We start from the raw sequence: 17,412 nt of genomic DNA on the forward strand, positions 1-17,412 counted from the left end.
TTTTCTCTAACTCAACTTCTATTTTCCTCCAGTTCACAGAAAATGTATTCTTAGTCATTTCTGGGTAAACACAGTAATTTTAAGATTTAACATTCTGTCAGTTCAGAATTTGCTCTCTCCCTCTTTTTCCTCACAGTAGCATCTAAGTTTGTGAGCACGTGTACATAACAACATGAAATTCCAGGAGGCCTCCTCTGGGTCCTTGGGGGATGCTCTGTGCCTTGCTGTTGTCCACTGAGATGTGCAGTCCCCTCTGGTCTCTGGGTATGGTCTGGCCCTTGGTTAAAGACTGGTAGGCCCTTTCAACTTTTTACCACCTGGAAGGCACTTAGGGTCCTCCCAAGCAGGAAGTGGCAGACTTTTCTTTGTCATACAGGTCTATCTGCTTCCTCTACCATTGCGGAGTGTTTCTCCATTGTTTGCTGTGGCAATAAGATGAGAAAAGAAGCCAAGTTAGCCTCTACTACTTAGTCCCCAAGCTTAATAAGGCAGGGTTCTGTCATGCAACGTTTCACTCCTACCATAAACCTACTACTACCGACAAGGGACAGAAGGTTGCCTCTCCATCGCTAATCATTTCTTCTCTTCCCCATCTCAGAGGCTCTTTCCTGGTCTGGGGAGAATAGGTATTGTGGTGCAGACACTGTGCGAACTCACTCAGTAAATACTCTTGCCAAATCTTTCATTCTAACATACAGACTTCAGAGTTCTTAAAGTCAAGAGCCAGGGGTTAGACATCATTGCTTCCCATTTCCTCCACTGGTAACACCTCCACTCTTTGTGGACTCGTATATTCTGATCTCTAAGTCGAGGTGGGGGTCACTGAGTTAAAGGCTGGTTACATGGAATGTGTGTATGGTAGAGGGAGGGGCATATGTATGATCATGACATTGTGAAGTAGATGAAATTTGTTCTTAAATCTTTAATACATTTATTTATTTTATGATATGTCACAGGTGTACAGCATTATTTTTCAACTACTGGGTACACTACAAAGTGATCACCAGCACAGGTCTAGTTACCATCTATTACCATACAGCTGACCCCCTTCACCCGTTTCACCTACCCTCCCAACCCCCTTACCCTCTGGCAACTACTAACCTGATCTTTGGATCTATGAGTCTGTTTTTGTGTTATTTTGTTTATTAGTTTCATTTTTTTTAATTCCACATATGAGTGAAATCATACAGTGTTTGTCTTTCTCCATCTGACTTATTTCAGTTAGCATGGTATCTTCAAGTTTCATCCATGTTGTCATAAATGAATTTCATTTCAAAAAAGGATTTCATTCTTTTGTATGGCTGAATAGTATTCCACTGTGTATGTATATACTACATCTTGTTTATTCATTCATCCATCTATGGACACTTAGGTTGTTTCCATATCTTGGCTATTATGAACAATGCTACAATGAAAGGGTGCTTTAGATATACGTATACATTATGTACATTACACATATGTATATACATACATGGATATTATACATAGTATATACTAAAAGTATATGTGTATATATATATACACATAAATATATATACACACATATATATTTCCTAATACAAGTTATTGAAAACCAAAGACTTAAGAATATTAAGGTAAACATGACTTCTTAAATATCTTCCCAAATGGGAAGCTCTAGACCAGATGTCTACGGCTTTTCTGTGGCCCTTCTTTTCTGTGAAGGACCAAATAGTAAACATTTTAGGTTTTGCAGGCTCTACGGTCTCTGTCACAACTACTCAGCTTGGCCATTGTAGCACAAAAGCAGCTGTAGACAATACATATGTGGTAAGCATTTTCATGGTCCAATAAAACTTCATTTATGAGGCCTGAAATTTTACATTTCATATAACTTTCAAACAAAGTATTTTCCTTCTATTAACATTTTTCAGCCTTTAAAAAATGTAAACATCCTTCCTAGCTTGAGTGACAAAACCCAGAGAGTTGAGCCAGATGCGGCTCACAGCCAGTGGTTTGCAAAACTCTCATGTAGACCCTCAGGATGACCCTGGCAAACAGTGGACAGGTCTCAGGGCTGAGTGTGAGTTTGGCTGAGTTAGGCAGGCAAAGCTGTCACATCAAGACGCAGAAGAGCACAGCTTTAGCTTATCATCTTTAATAAGGACCTTCTATTAGCTCTTTTCACTAAGGAAAAAAGGGTGACTCTGGCTTTCTGCCTATTTTCTGAGCCTGAAAACCCCTTCCATCTGATTTTCCTACATTCAGTATGTTTTAGTTTAGAATGCCAGTTTTCTTTCTCTGCCTTTGGTCCAGTTGGTGAAAAAAGGAGATGTCAATGTTTTTATGAGGGTTTTTTTTTCCTTATCTGACCTTTTATCATCAGTAATGGTGATAACAACAGTTACAGAAAACCACCAGTCCTTAATGGAAAGAAAACTTAATCAAGATCAGAAGACCTAGGTTTCATCCCCTTTTTGTAACTACCACCTGAAAATTACTTAAACTCTCGGGACATCAGTTTACTTACTTGTAAAAGAAGGGTCTTGGAGATCTGTTCTAGTTGTATGAGCAACTGGTTCTTCTTTTTATAAATATCATTTTAATGAGAAGCCTTAAGGTAGGAAATAAGTTCTGCTAGAGATGTGGGAACATTATGGAAAGATATGCCAAAGTAGGGGAAAAAGCAGATTTAAACAGTAAATTCACATTTGTATTTTTGTATTTACTGAGTTTTATAGTAACAAAGTATTCAGAATAAACTCAGCTATAGTAGTTTTTAATATGTTTCTTTCTCTGGAAGATTCCATAATTTATCTGGATAAAGAGCCTCTGGTTTACTTCCATTTCCTTGAAAGAAAACAGAAGAAACACATTTTAAAAAAAATTTCTGAAGTAAGGCTTTTCAACCTGAAGATGGTGCTATGATCCCATTTTGAAATTCAGTTTTGATTTCTAATTTAAATTCATAGGAAAAAACACAGTTCTTTGATTTAGTTTATTTTTATTCAGAGGTAATAAGTTTTAATTATTTCTCTTTATTTTTGTGTTTTATTATTATAATGGGAGGAACTGCCTTCACCATTGGAAAACCTACTGTAGTCACTCTGTGTGAATGCTAAGTACTTGCTTAGACCAAATAATAATCAACTTCATGTCTTTTTTTCTTTTAGATTTTTCTGCTTACCTTCAGCGGTGGGTTCCCTGTGACTCTCAATCAACTTATTTTGCTGTTGCTGTTCTCAGATAAAATTGCTTCACTGGGAATTAGGTGATAAAGAGCTAAGGATAAAAAAAATTCCATATGAGAATGATTTCAACCTCTAGTTTGTAATTATCAGGTAAAAAAAGATTTCCTGGAATTAAGCCACAGGAACTCTGGCTTAAGTCAGAGCTGTCAGCTGGGAAACAAATTTCCAGACGTTTTGAAATTTAATTCACTGAATTTTTCTTGTAACTGGATTAGAAAATATGATTAAGCAAAGCAGGATATTCTTTTACTGGATCAGTCTGACTTTGAATGAAGGAAATAGATACTGAAATCTTAAAGCAGAAGAAAGAAAGGGGGCTTTAGAGCTGTTACCCCTTGAGGGACTTACAAAGAAAAATATAAAAGAATACACACCCTGGCCATTTTTTTTTAAACAAAAGGGAGAGTAACATTTTACTTTGTTGTCCATGAAATTGTTCAGGTAGCTGCATTTTTACCTTAAACTCTGATGCTAGGCTACTTTGAATTAAAAACCCACAAATAGAAATTAAGTGTTTATCAAAGTACTCCGTAAATGCTTGCCAACTAGTTCTTTGTAGTCACCTGTCAAGTGACTGTGCTGGAAATATTAAAAGCTGGTATGCATGTGGTGTGTGTTCAGGGATATATATAATTCCACACAGTGCAAGACTTTAAAAAACTGATAAATATAATGTTCAAAAAGAAAGAAAAAAATGAACCTTTGGGACTATCCAGTACGATAATTTTTTTTTTGGGATAATTTGAGGTCATGTATGTGAAAATGCATTAGGAATTATGACATTTTTATGCTAATGTGAAACAGCAGTACTGCTACTATTCTAAGCAACAGTGTGTATATTACAGTATCTTAGAGGCTTTTTGAAAATTTATCCAGGGACTTGTTTCAATATAAAGAAAAAGTAGTAATAGAAAGAATAAGGAAACTTATTTCTGGATGCTTTTAAAATTAGGATAGATCTCAAGAAAGATTAAGTCAGGATCTACATGAATAGTATAAAAATAAAAAGGCTTTAGGACAATCGATGCCTTATAATAAAGGAGAATTATGTTTGTAAGCATATGAGCCTAAGTATTTGTTGCTTTCTGCATCTGTTCTTGCACATAAAATTCTTATTTTCTGAAGGAATTCCAGTGACCTTGGCCATAACACTAATCTGTCTTTTATTTCATTGCTACTCATTAGAGATGAAAATATTTCACATTAAGCTTGGTACCTTTTTTTTGTTTAAAGGAAAGTAAATTTCCTCTTTATAGCTTACATCTTGAAGTTACTCACTATAAATTTATATAAATCAGGCATAATGACAATTTAATAAGAACTTCAAGTCCTACTCATCCCATGAGAATATTACTGTGACGTCTTTCAGAGAGCTTTGTGATTGCTCAGCCCTGCGCCTAAGCCCTATAAAATGATGGGCTTTGAAATGCTGGTCAGGGTAGAGTGAAAAGCAGTTGCTGGCAATAGTAGCCAACCCTCAGCCAGTACCAAGTTCTGGTTCAGCTCTAAGGGCAAGAGCACCTGGTGGAGACTTTGTCGGCCTCAAGGGGCTTCAGCACCTGAGACAGCTCTAATATTCTCCTTGGAACAGAAAGCTCCCTAGGAAAACTACTGAACAAGGTAAGTGAAAACTTTACCTTTCTTCTTTTTTTTCTCCCCCTGCCTCTGGAACTTTTCTCAGGATATATTGAGTTTTTCTTTCTCTTGAAAAAGAATTTTACAGTGTTCCTCCTTTACAACAACAAAAATACAGGTTTGTAAGTCACCTGGTAAGTATAGAAATGCCTCAACTTCCCACATATGAATGGGTTTTCTGAATTCTTTAGTTTGAAAATGCTTTACCTTGCTTTTTCTTTTACTCAATGCCCCTTTAAAAATAATGTGTTAAAGTAGGGTTTTTGTTTTTTTTTTTTTGGCTTGTATATAAATTTTTGACAGAAGGTTCAGTGGATACATTTGTTTTGGAAGTTTCAACTTGTTTTTTAGTGCTGTTCTTTCTATTTCAATGTTAGTTATGTGAACTTAAAAAGCATTTATTTTCCTCTTTAAATTTAAATGCTGTGAGTTTTACAGACAGCACAAGAAACAGACATCAAACTCCTAAATTTCTATTTAGAAGCTATTTAGAAATGAAATGTGTAAGTGTATTAGATGTAAAAATATACAGGCTTTGTATTTAATATATTTTTCCTTTTATTTCAGTGGTAATATGTGGTTCAATGATTTTTTTGTATTAATTTTCACTACTAATTGAGTTAGTTTGTTCAAAACCAAACTCTTTATGGAGATTAAGCTCCATGTTAATTGTAACATCTACAATTAAAAGAGGAAAAATGTATATACAAAATAATTTTATAAGGATATGTACATACATATATACATACATTATTAAATAGATGACACTCCAGTTTTATATTAATCAGATACTAAAAACTTAGAGTAAAAGAAGAAACTTTAGCTTCTTGAAGTTGTTTCCTTAGTTAGAAAAAATACTAGACATGGATGTTACAACTCTGTTATAAGGAAATTGTCCCTATAGTTACTTCCAGTACTGTAAGAGTATTGCATTCAGTATATGCTTGTGCCTAGTGAGAGACAGCAGTTGAAAAAGATCCTAATTTTTATTCAAACACCATTCACACACACAAAAACCTTTTTGATTTAAAAAGTAATCATATTGCAGTTTAACTCTTTCTGTATGATGAAAATTACTTTTTCTAAACTCTGCAAGAGCCTTAAGACCTTACTGCTAGACACTCAGAATGACCTTACTGGAACATCTGTGGTTGGACAAGCCGATGTGCTTCTCTCCCCTTTGAGGTGCAGAAAGATGGAAGCGAGAAGCAAACCCCAGCTACTCCTGGTCCTGATATCTTTCAGCGTGCTTTTCTCGCAGACCCTGGCATGGCCTCTTTTTGGAGCACCTTCTGCTCTAAGGTAGGTTCTCTTTCAATTCAGACAGTTGAACATTCCTTCTCCACGGAAATGGGAATTTCCTATATGTTATTTTGGACAGCTCAATTTAAAACATTAGGTATTAGTTATTTAAGTCTGTTGGTTGACATGTTAAGCAAGTTTTTTTCAACTTCAGGTCCACATGATTATTCTGAGTCTTGGAATTCACTCTCAGGGCCAGAGAGACAGTGTCAATGACTAGTTTTATGGGTAGCGTGGATCACATTTCCGAGCAAGGCAGAAGGAGGGTTTGACTTTCCTTTCATTCGAAACCAGTTTTAGATGAGTAATGAGCTATTCTCCATTGTCATCTCAGTTCAGTTCAGTTTCTGTTGGAAAAATAGGTGTCTAGTTGCCTACCTCATTTTAGTTCATTTTTTTATCATAATGTAATTTTATTTCATGTTCATAGAGAATGACAATCTTTTATGGGATTATGTACTTTATATGTTCCCTTCCCATTATCATCAAGAATAAGCAATTGGTGATTAAGAGGACTGATTTGGAAAAATGAACTGATCCCAGGAAGTAAAGAAATCTGGATTTGCTCCTTCATACTTTTATTAAAGTGAAAATTTGCAGCATAATTATACTTTCTATTAGTTCATCAACTAATTCAAAATTGGGTTTAGTTCATTTTTAAGATCAGTCGGCAAATAATTATAAGATGAGTAGTTGATTAGTGGAATATGCGTAAAATCATGTTGGACATATTAGGCAGAATCAATTGGTCAATATTAAGAATTGTGGGGTAATTGATCTACTGAGACATCCTCCCCCAATGAATGAATTTTAAGGGACTTGGTTTTTTATCGTAATTCCTTAGTTTTACTGCTCTTTATGTTGTGTTTCATATTTCAAGTTCATACAGTATAATAACTCACCTTTAAAGCTTTATCTGAAATAAATTTATGCTAAGGAAGGAGACAGTAAATGGAAACTACATTAGTTTCCTTCCAGTTTACAGGGACTACTATATCTAAGCACAAATAATCACTTCTTTGCTTATTTTCTTATTCCTAATTCTTTGTTCAAGGTAGGCTTATGCTCCATAGAGTAAATAATCTCTTAGCTGTTAGTGGTTCTCTGTGAAGTCTGTTTAAAGCCAGATCATACATTGCTTTGATAATTAAATAGAATGAGTCTATCTGAATGGTTATATCACAAGAGATGAATAATCTCAAGAATGCCGAAGTTTGCATTGATTGCTAGGCTTCATACTCAAAGAGGGCTGCTTGTTACTGTCTACCAGCTACTGCCTCACCAAAAAATACACAAGTGCCCGGCAGGCGACACACTCCTTAGAAGTTTACCCCAACAGTGAAAACATGCACACACATAATTTTACAGTGTGCTGGTGTTCAAAATGTGCATTCATTCACAAGTATAATCATATTCCGTGTCTATAGAGAGATGTCTCGTCTATGCTTAGTCTCCCAGTAAAGCATTGTATATCCCTTATTAAAATTGCGTTACTGTGTGAGAATTGAAACAAAAAAGCTCGACAAAATTCATTGAATTTGAGTAACTATTCAGAGATGGAGAAAGTCTTCAGACTTGGTCAATACATAGAAATACATCGCACCAAGGTGGATCTTTGAAACAAAGTTTAGGGACTTAGAGAAGGAAAGATAGTTAATACTCAGCTCTTGAGAGATGTTGAGACAAGTAATACTGACCATCAACAAATACATGAATTGCTCCCAATTTTCATATTGAATATAAAAAATTTTCCAAAGTTTCTATTTTGCATAAAATCTTTCTACCTGTGAACTTTGCAAAGTGAAGCTATTGCCAAGGAAGTGTACTTTGCTTCATGCTCTGAAAGACTGAACTAAGTAGCTCTTCTGGTACATAAAGCCTGTAAAAGTTGTATGGCATGTATTTTATGGGGTAAACAGAAATTCCACTATTTATACTCTCGTAAACCATAGAAGCCATTAAATCAATTATGCTATCCATATATTGTGAATGGGTGATATATCCTAAGATTTTGAATAACTCATTTCAAATGTTTGTAAAGCCATAAGCAGTAGCTTCTGAGAAAGGAATGTATTACACTTTACAGTATTTTTTCCTAACAGGGTGGGTGACAGAATACCTTTTGAAGGAGCAAATGAACCTGATCAAATTTCATTAAAAGCAGACACTGACGTTTTACAAAATGCATTAGCTGAAAATGACACACCTTATTATGATGTATCCAGGTGAGTTCATTTTTATTGTTTTATTTTAGAAAATGCTTTTTTGAAATCTAAACATTTTGTTTTTGTGTCACCATGAAGCTACTCTCACAGCATAGCACTACAAGTTTCCATGTATCATGGCTTCATTCAGCCTGATTTGTTGAAGCTCTTGCTGCTGTACATGATTTTCACATAGAGAGGTTGTAACAGGCCAGGCTGAGAAACTCATCCACTTATATTCTGTTGCATAAATTTTTAACATCAGAAGGTGTGCCAATTCTTGTAAAACTATAGCATTTATAGCATTCAAGAGTTTCACCTCTATGTAAAGAAAAGGTGTCTAATAATAAAAGCTATGCATTTCACGGAACCATTTGTCCAGAGCAGCATTCCAGTGTAGACAGGGTAACTCTATACAAAAGACAAAGCAAAAACTATTTCTCATTTGGATGGAAAATTTGGTTGATATGCTCTGTGATCCCTTCTATCTTAAGAGATTTTCTTTCCAAATATTTTGGCAGAAGAAATAGCAAAAGCCATAAGAGGATTTTTTGCTAAAATCAGGAGAATTTCCCTTTGCATATAGCTTTATTCAGAATAGAAGAAATAAAACACCATAAATAAATAGAAACTAAATATATTTTCCCACCAGTATTTCTTAGGAGAGAATTAGTTTTATAGGTTCTACCAGAGAATATTATTTTAATATTGAGATATGCTTCTAAAAAAGCTAATTTCTTTAATTTTTCAAACTGTAGGGCTGGAAATATAGATAAAAGTCATTAGAATAAGTCAATAGATTATATTGTTTATTGGGTTGTTAGAAAACCTCCTTTTGGATTTAAGTTTACATGAGGAGCTCTCAAATAAGTTGATGTTTCTTTTGTATCTAATGAGCCAAAATGATATTTTAGCAAACTATTTACAAAATAATGACTATTCTTTCTTCCTTGTTTCAGAAACGTCAGACATGCTGATGGAGTTTTCACCAGTGACTATAGTAGACTCTTAAGTCAACTTTCTGCCAAAAAGTACCTTGAGTCCCTTATTGGGAAACGAATTAGGTAAAGAGAGTTTATTAGTTTTTAAAAACATGTTATGATTATTAAATTTGACAATTATATTTTCACTGTAAACAACTAATTTTCTTTATTTGAAATGGATAACTCTTGATAATGTTTAATTTAGTTATCAAATAATTTATATTCTTCAATAAAATGTACCAGGCCCATGGATTAAGAAAAGTTTTCCTAGTAATATCATACTCATTGGCTCCAGACACACTTGTTTTTCTTAAATAATAATCATTTATAAATCTGCAAACAAACTGAACTAGACACAGTAAAAAATAAATAAGACATAGTACAAACTGAAGCAAATTTTAAGGTTAACCTTAGTGTTTGTGTTTTACTTCCTGCTCAAAGCAAACATTGGAAGATTCTGTCTTTAAATGGCCAATAACTGAATATGTAGAAGATACTACTCAGAGTGGCATAGCTTCATAAAGAAGTATTTATTTTTTAAAGAACTTTTCCTTCCAATGGCAGAACACAACTTCAAGTAGTCCCCATTTTTTTTTTTTTTTTTGATAAATTATTTGCTCAGTTAGGACAGAATGTGTCTAAAGGCACTCCCAGTAAAGGCCAAAGTATGTTGGATTATTCCTTGCTCCCCTATCCTTAGGCTTAGATGCATTTTTCTTTCAGTCTTTTTGTGATAGAAAATGAGTTGGGTGTTGGAATTCATTTTTATCTGACTCCAAGAAATTCAGACCTTTGGTACCTTTATCATTTCTTGTTAAAATTATTTGGTCTCCTTATTCTCTCATTTCTTAGCAACAGCATCTCAGAAGACCAGGGACCAATCAAACGCCACTCAGATGCAGTCTTCACTGACAACTATACCCGCCTTCGAAAACAAATGGCTGTAAAGAAATACTTGAACTCAATTCTAAATGGAAAGCGGAGGTAAAGAAACAGAGAGCTTGCTAAAATGAGAAATTGTAAACGACTTTCAAAATAGAAGCTGCATATGGAGATGTCTCTCTCTCTCTAGCTCTGAAGCAGTAGTTCTCAACCTTGGCTAACATTAGACTACCCTGGAGAATTTAAAAAATACTGATGTCTGAGCCTAACCCAAGACCAAGTGCCAGGAAACTAGTGGTTCTAAGGATGCGGCTCTAGACCCTGGTATTTTTTAAGAGTTCTCCAGTTGTTTCTACCGTGCTTCCAGGGTTAAAAAGGATGACTGTAGAGACATCTAGTCTGAGTCTGGGAACAGGTTTTATCAAAAGTGCTGATTTTTAAAACATGTAAAGGGCAGTCAACTAGCAATTTGGTACCACATGGAATTCCCTTTACCTGCATATTTAATATCTGCATTTTACCGAATTAAACCATGAATTATTTTGTCTTCTCAGATTCAGTAAAACCTATGTCTCTCCGTGGTGTGTAAATATCGGAGCACAATATATAGGACATGTGGTACTCTCTCTTTTTATTCCAATTATTTTTGTTTAGATGGTGAGTATGAAGGACAATTCTGTTCGGGTGAAATCAGGCAAGATGACTCTTTTTGCCCACCAGATTATAATTCTGTAAGAAAACTTTTAGACACTTGAAGATTGAAGAACCATTCATAGGTAATGACTCACCTGAAGGAGAATTGTTTAGCTCTTAGTGCACTTTACAGAGAACCTAGAACAACCTGGGTCACACATCACCTCTCCTTTAGAAGCTTTCTCATCCAAGAGCCTTAACATGCACGATTCTCTCTTTCTGGTCTGCAGCAGTGAGGGAGAATCTCCTAACTTTCTCGAAGTGATAGAAAAATGATGAAAAGTTCTTTGGAGCAAAGCTGCTGACAGCTTCCCGGTGGTGAGTATCACTGTGCGTTATTATATTCTAGTAGCAATCATCTAACTATTTAAGTAGGTAAGAGTCACTTGGTGAAAAACATCTTAGAGTTCTCTCAGTGAGACCTCATCTAAGAAGGACGCTTCTATCTGAAGTGGACCCCAGCTTAGTAAACAGCTTGAAACGATTCATGCAGTGTTCTGATAGCATGAGAGAGAAATCTCACAATGAGTAAACAGTTTGGTATCTCCTAGCTTCCACAGACTTATTCCTATCCTTCTGATGAGATATGAAAAAAGGAGACTGACTCACACTAATGAGAAAAACTGGCTTTCTCTTTGATAGTCAAGCCATGCTGCTTCTATTAATTTAAGGTCTAGTCCCGTGATTGACTATTAGCGTCTCATTTAATTTAAGTATAAGGAAATACCATAAAATTACAGCGTGGCTCATTATTGTGAAAATACCAAGAGAGTCTGGGTCTCACTGTGTTTCTTAAAACATAGTAAACCTCATGCAGTGAAAGTCAAATTTAGCTTATTTTACCTATGAAGTGAATGTAGGTACAACGACTCTAATAATATTCACTGTAAAACATTTTTTGAGTAGAGAAAACACGAATAGATTTTATCCTTTGTTAAGTGATAAGATTGTTATCAAAATTGTTTTTATGTGAACATGGATACACGGCATATTTCTTTCCTGAGTTACATTACTGTTTACATTAGCTCATAAAATATTTTTATAATGCTTGGTAAGCCTTTAATGAAATTTTATAGCATCACTATATCAGGTTGTCAAAAATTTCTCTAAAGGACTCCAAATAAATACTTTTGGTTTTGTGGATCCTATGGTTTCTGTAACACCTGCTCAACTCTGCTACTGTCACATGAGAGATAACCTGTAAGATACATGGTCAGGGGTGCTATATGTGCTTATTCCTCACCATGCACAGACATTTCAGAGAAACAAATTCCTCAAATGCTCAAAAAAGAAAGTGAGTTACATATAGCTTCTCGAAAAAATGTTTATAAAAATAAGGTTTTTCCAATAAATTAAGAAATACAATAGGCACTACAATATAAAGGAGGATTAATTACTCTGTCTTTTTATGAGTTTCCATCCTTCATTCTTTGCCTTTTTGAATGGGTGACATTGGACAAATTCTTTTAACAGGAAGTTTTGTTGGTCAACCAGTTGTGAAAATTACAAATGGGTAATTATTTATGACTAATTAGAGAACCCCTTCACATTCTGGCTTCCTTTGCAACAATAAGTCCTTTGGAAGAGTCTCTCTTGATATCCCAAAACGCGATCCCCTCTCAAAAGCTGCCGATGAGGGGCTAGGAGAAATATTTATCAAATGAGTGGAGAAGTAAATGAAAGTAAGAGGCTGTAAATAAAAATGTTTTCATGCTTGAATCACCATTACTTTCTTTTTCAGAATTCTTGAAGGAAAACGATAAGCAAAGTAATTCTGAGTTCTACATAAGTAATTCAAGAAAACAACTTCAATATCAAAACCAAATAAGATATGCCGTGTTGTGAATGTTGTGATTTATTTTACTCTGATGTAGTAACTGTGATGTTTACATTGTAAATATTATTTGTGAGTTCTAAAATTTGTCTTTAACTCATGAGAATCCTGTGATTTCATATGCTGTGTATCCTTTCTAACAAAAATATATTTAATGATAAGTAAATACTAAGTTACTTCCAATTATATGAGGCTTTTTGGAAGGGTAGTAATAGAGCAAAATTGATGTGTTTATTTATAGGACATACTTAACTATTCAAAAGAGTGGAGCAGAGAATCAGCACATCTAAATTTGAATGTTGAGCAGATAGGATGCTGTGTTAAATAAACTTCAGAGTGTCTAAGAGAATACCAAAAACAAAGAGACATTCTTCAAAAAAGATTTTCAGAAAATGTTGTAGGTTTCCGCATTCTTAGGCAGCATTCATTTTGAATGAGATTTTTACATCTCTCAATTTTGGATCTCTTATTGCCAAAAACTCTCTTCAGATCGAATGTTTCAGTTAAGGAGAATGGCCTCTACTTCTGACACCGGACTTTTCATTTATGCTCGTGTTAAGTATGTGTAACATGTAAACTGAAAGGAACATTTGTTTTTCAGTGATAAATATTTTTTCCATAATCTCTCAAATAATGCTTAGGTCATATCAGCTTTCTTCAGTGAAAGCACTTTTGGAGAAACAACTATTTTTCCAAAATGATTGTAAGAAATTAAATATAGAAAATAAAGACCTTTGGTTATCGTTGCATACACTGTCTATTGTTTTGATTCTTTTAAACGATGCAGCAGTACTTCATTTTAGCTCTAAGTTTCCAGGAACTAGATAGTTTTTGTGATGTTTGAGGTAGGATTATGTTTGATTTTGGGTGTGTCCTAAACTAACTGTGACTTAAATAAGAGAGAAATTTCTTTCTCATACAAGGCCAGAAGTAAAATGTCAAGGGTTGGTATGATGGTTCTGCTCCATGAAGTCCTCAGTAATCTAAACCGCTTCCAGATCACCCCTCATTTCCTAGGACAAGGCTCTTTTCTTCATGATCCAAAAATGCAGCTAGAGATCCAGCCATCATACCCACATTTCAGGCAGCAGGATGGAGGAAGGGGCATGGAAGAAAAGGGAACAAAGAGTACATGCTGGTTCTCTCCTAACTGATATCTTACTTGAGTATAATAGAATTCTATGGTCACAGTCATTTGCAAAAGAGGCTGGGAATTTTTTTTCTGGATGGTCATGTGCTCAGCAAAAGACTGGGGTTCTATGAATATAAAACAAGGAAAGAAGAGATGCATACAGGGATTTTTGAAAATCTCAGGCTATGCATCTTAAATTGTCACCAAAAAAGCTTAATGAAATGACAAGGAAAGTGGGGGTCAGGTAGACCCTAACTATTAATGACGAATCCTCATCACAGGCAAAACTTTGCTTGGTTTCATTTGCTAGAATTAGAACAAATGACTATATAAGGAGAGACTAATCTAGAACTACTAGTAATTATAAAACAGTTTACACAAGTTGAAGTGAATTGGACTATACCTTTTGTTCATATCTGATTCTGCAAATTATTAGATCTTTGTTAAATGACTTTTCTATGCGAATCACTGCAGTGAAAACAGAAAACATCTAGATGTTATTTGCACACAAGGAGCTTATCAAGATCAAATGGGGGCATAATTGTAGTGCAATGTGAATGTGAATCTAAAGAGTTTTAATTTTATCTTATTAATGGCAATATTTTCAACTGATTTCCTCTTCCTTCAAGAAACATTTGTTGAATGACTATGATGTACTAGGTGGTTATCTGAGAGATGAGTGTTCTGGGCATAGGCAAGAGCAGGTGCAAGTGAGGGAACAGTCCTGACACATCTGCACAACAAGAAAGGCAGTATGGCTGGAGCAGTATGAGCTGGACGAGAGCTGAGGAGGAGATGAGGTCAAAGACGTTACCAAAGGTCGGAACTTGTGGGGCTTCACTGGCCACCTCAAGGACTTGATGAGTGAGATGAGGAGACATTGCAGAGTTTTGGATTTTCTGAAATGCTTTTTAACAGGATCATTTTGGCTGCTACACTGGGAATAGGGTGAAGGGGTTCTAGGGGTGGAAGTTGGGACACAAATGAGGAGGCTACTGCTATAAATCACACGAAAGATGATGCGACTACCAGGGCACCAGCAGTGCGGGTAGTGAGAAGTGGAGTCTGAATACATCTTGAAAGTAGAGTCAAGTTTTTTGCTGATAAATGGAAGATAAGAAAGAGAAAAGTCCAGAATGATTCCAAGGTAAATGACCTGAGCAACTTGAAGGATGAGGTCTCTATTAAATGAGATGAAGAAGATTGTGGGTAAGGAGGCTCCTGGTGAAGATGAGGTCCATTTTGGACAGGTGAAAGCTGATGCTGTGTAGAGTTGGGGATATCCGTGAGATGCTGGGCTGGAGATAAACTACTGGGAGACTTCAGCATGCAGATGGGATTTAAAAGCACAAGACAGTAAGATCACCCAGGGACTGAATGAGGCTAGAGAAGAATCTCAACACCTGACCCCTGGGTGTATTCATTCACTCAGGCTCCCATAACAAAGCACCACACATGGAGAGCCTTAAGCAATAGAAATGGATTGTTTCACAATTCCAGAGGCTAAAAGTCTTGGACCAGGGTGTCAGCGGGGTTGGTTCCTTCTAAGCACTGTGAAGGAGAACTGGCTCCTCTTCCCTGGCCTCCCGTGGTTTGCCCGCAATTTCTGGCTTGTGGAAGCATTACCTCAATCTCTGTCTTGATCTTCATGTGGTGTTCTCCCTTTGTGTTGTGTGTCTCCAAATTTCCCCCCCTTTTTTTAATGAGGTCACCGGTCATATTGGATTAGAATCCTTCCTAATGACCTCATTTTAACTTGGCTACTTCTGTAGAAACCCTGTCTCCAAATAACGTCACATTCTGAGGGACCGGGGATTAGGACTCCAACATATGGATTTTGGGGGACTCAAGTCAACCCATAACACTGAGGCATGCCAACATTAATAGGCTGAGGTGTTGAGGAAAACATGATGTAAAAAGGACTGAAAAGAGAAGCTAGTGAAATAGGAGAAAAGATAGGAAAGTGTGTAAATCTGGGAAACAAGTGAAGAAAACCTTTCAAGGAAGAAGGCATCCTTAACAGATTTAAATGCTGCTGTTATGTGAAATAAGATTAGTTTATTGATTTCTTAAGCAAGTATTTATAAGGAATCTACTATGTGCCCAGTATTGTTCTCGGTCTGATGATATAAGAGTGAACAAAACAGACACAAATTCCTGCCCCCATGGAGCTTGCATTCTATTGAGTGAAACAAACTAAATAGACAAACCAAATGGGTAAGTAAAACACATATTATGTTAGAAAATGATTGTGATAGGAGAAAAATTAATGCAGGGAAAGAGGATACGAAGTGTTCAAAAAGAAGTTTAAACTTTTAGATGGGGTTCCCAGAGAAGGTCTCACAAAAAGGTGAATTTGAGACTAGCCCTGAGAGAAGTGGGGAAATCAGCTGTGAGTCTCTATGGGAAGATTATTCTAAATAGAGGGAACTCCAGATGCAAAAGCCCTGGGGTATATATGTCAATCTCAGTCTTCCAAATTATCCCTCCCCCTCCTTTACCCCCTGGTAACCATAAATTTATTTTCTACATCTGTAACTGTATTTTGGTTTTGTAGATAAGTTCATTTGTACTCTCTTTTTTTTTGGAGATTCCACATATAAGCAATATCATATGATATTTGTCTTTTTAGCACAGGGAACTCTACTCAAGACTGTAATGGCCCGCATGGGAAAAGAATCTAAAAAAGAGTGGACATATGTATATGTATAACAGATTCATTTTGCTGTACACCTGAAACCAACACAACATTGTAAATCAACTATACTCCAATTAAAAAAAAAAAAAAAAAGCCCTGGGGTGGGGCGATCCTAACATTGTGAGGAGCAGAGAGGAGACCAGTTTGGCAGAAGTGGACAGAATGATTAAGAGAAGATGTAAGAGAGAAAGAGAGATTATGAGGAACCAGGCCAAATAAGACATTATAGGTCATAGCAAAATTTTGGCTTTTATTTTGAATGAGATGGGAAGCCATTAAAAGAATTGATTGTCACCAGTGACCTTCACAATAATCATCCTGGTCCAGCGATGTGGGTGAAAGCCAGGTCAGTACGGTCCCAAGAGAATGGGGAGGGAGGGGTCTATACTGTGAACATCTACAACTCCTAGAGTTGTTTTCCTGCATAGAGGAGCAAAGAAAAGAGGAGGGAGCTGGTGGGGAAAAAAAGAGGTCAAATAATTTGTTTTTATGTGGAAGAAATATCAAGAGCATGTTTGCATGCTAAAGGGAAAGATCCAACAAAGGGAAATCTGGTGACGCTGTAGGTAAAGGGAGATTGTGCTTGAGAGATATCCTTGAGAAGAGAAATTGGATGATACACAGTAGACATTGACATTTGCATGGCACAAATACTCTTCACCAAAAGCAACAGGCACAGTGTCTGGGTCAAAGGCAGATGAATGAACAGATGAAGTGATAGAAGCCTATGGAATGCCTCTTTTAATTATGTCTTTTCTTTCAGAGAAATAGCTGAGAGTAAGAATAAGTGAGGAGATGTTGAAGATGTGAGAAAAGTATATATATATATATATATATATA

At 35.8% G+C, this 17,412-nt stretch overlaps 1 protein-coding gene across 1 annotated transcript; it reads left to right on the top strand.

The window, feature by feature from the left end:
- The first annotated feature begins 4,652 nt into the window (after nt 1–4,652).
- VIP (vasoactive intestinal peptide) lies at nt 4,653–13,491 on the top strand. Its single transcript, XM_024747996.1, has 7 exons — nt 4,653–4,829; nt 6,030–6,146; nt 8,249–8,371; nt 9,310–9,414; nt 10,186–10,317; nt 11,139–11,226; nt 12,650–13,491. The coding sequence occupies exons 2-6, from the start codon at nt 6,040–6,042 to the stop codon at nt 11,182–11,184; spliced, it is 513 nt and encodes a 170-aa protein (XP_024603764.1). The 5' UTR covers nt 4,653–4,829; nt 6,030–6,039; the 3' UTR covers nt 11,185–11,226; nt 12,650–13,491.
- Nucleotides 13,492–17,412: the final 3,921 nt, after the last annotated feature.

The sequence above is a fragment of the Neophocaena asiaeorientalis genome, unplaced genomic scaffold (assembly GCF_003031525.2).
Source record: "Neophocaena asiaeorientalis asiaeorientalis breed wild unplaced genomic scaffold, Neophocaena_asiaeorientalis_V1.1 scaffold123, whole genome shotgun sequence".
Lineage (NCBI taxonomy): Eukaryota > Metazoa > Chordata > Mammalia > Artiodactyla > Phocoenidae > Neophocaena > Neophocaena asiaeorientalis.